A 306-nucleotide genomic window follows, 5' to 3' on the forward strand; every position below is an offset into this window, starting at 1 on the left:
GGATGCTCCCGGCTCACGTCCTGCCCAGCTTCTCCTCCTCCTCCTCGCTGCCCACCCGCAGCACCCGAAACACCTCCGTCCTCCTCCCGTCCCACCTGGATCTCTACTTGGTGCCGCTCCTCCGCCTCCTCCATCTCGCGGTCCTTGCTGCGCAGCTCCGCTCTCTTCTCCTCCAGCTGCCGGCGGGTGATCTCCCAGAAGCTGTGGATCTTGTCCCGCTCCAGCTGGAAATAGTTGCGTTCCTCCCGTTCCCGGTCCAGCTCCTGCCGCAGCCGCTGGACGTGCTGCTCCAGCTGCCGAGCCGGG

The 306-nt window shown here is 67.0% G+C and overlaps 1 protein-coding gene across 1 annotated transcript in view; it reads right to left on the reverse strand.

Annotated features, from left to right (window-relative positions):
• Positions 1–296, reverse strand: part of GAS8 (growth arrest-specific 8) — a gene marked incomplete at its 3' end in the record, with an annotated part of 1,895 nt that extends 1,599 nt beyond the window's left edge. Inside the window, exon 1 of the mRNA XM_010083283.1 lies at positions 96–296. Within this exon, the coding sequence (XP_010081585.1) occupies positions 96–134 (39 nt within the window). The remainder of the gene's footprint in view (positions 1–95) is intronic.
• Positions 297–306: the final 10 nt, after the last annotated feature.

The sequence above is a fragment of the Pterocles gutturalis genome, unplaced genomic scaffold, assembly GCF_000699245.1.
Source record: "Pterocles gutturalis isolate BGI_N339 unplaced genomic scaffold, ASM69924v1 scaffold31320, whole genome shotgun sequence".
NCBI lineage: Eukaryota > Metazoa > Chordata > Aves > Pterocliformes > Pteroclidae > Pterocles > Pterocles gutturalis.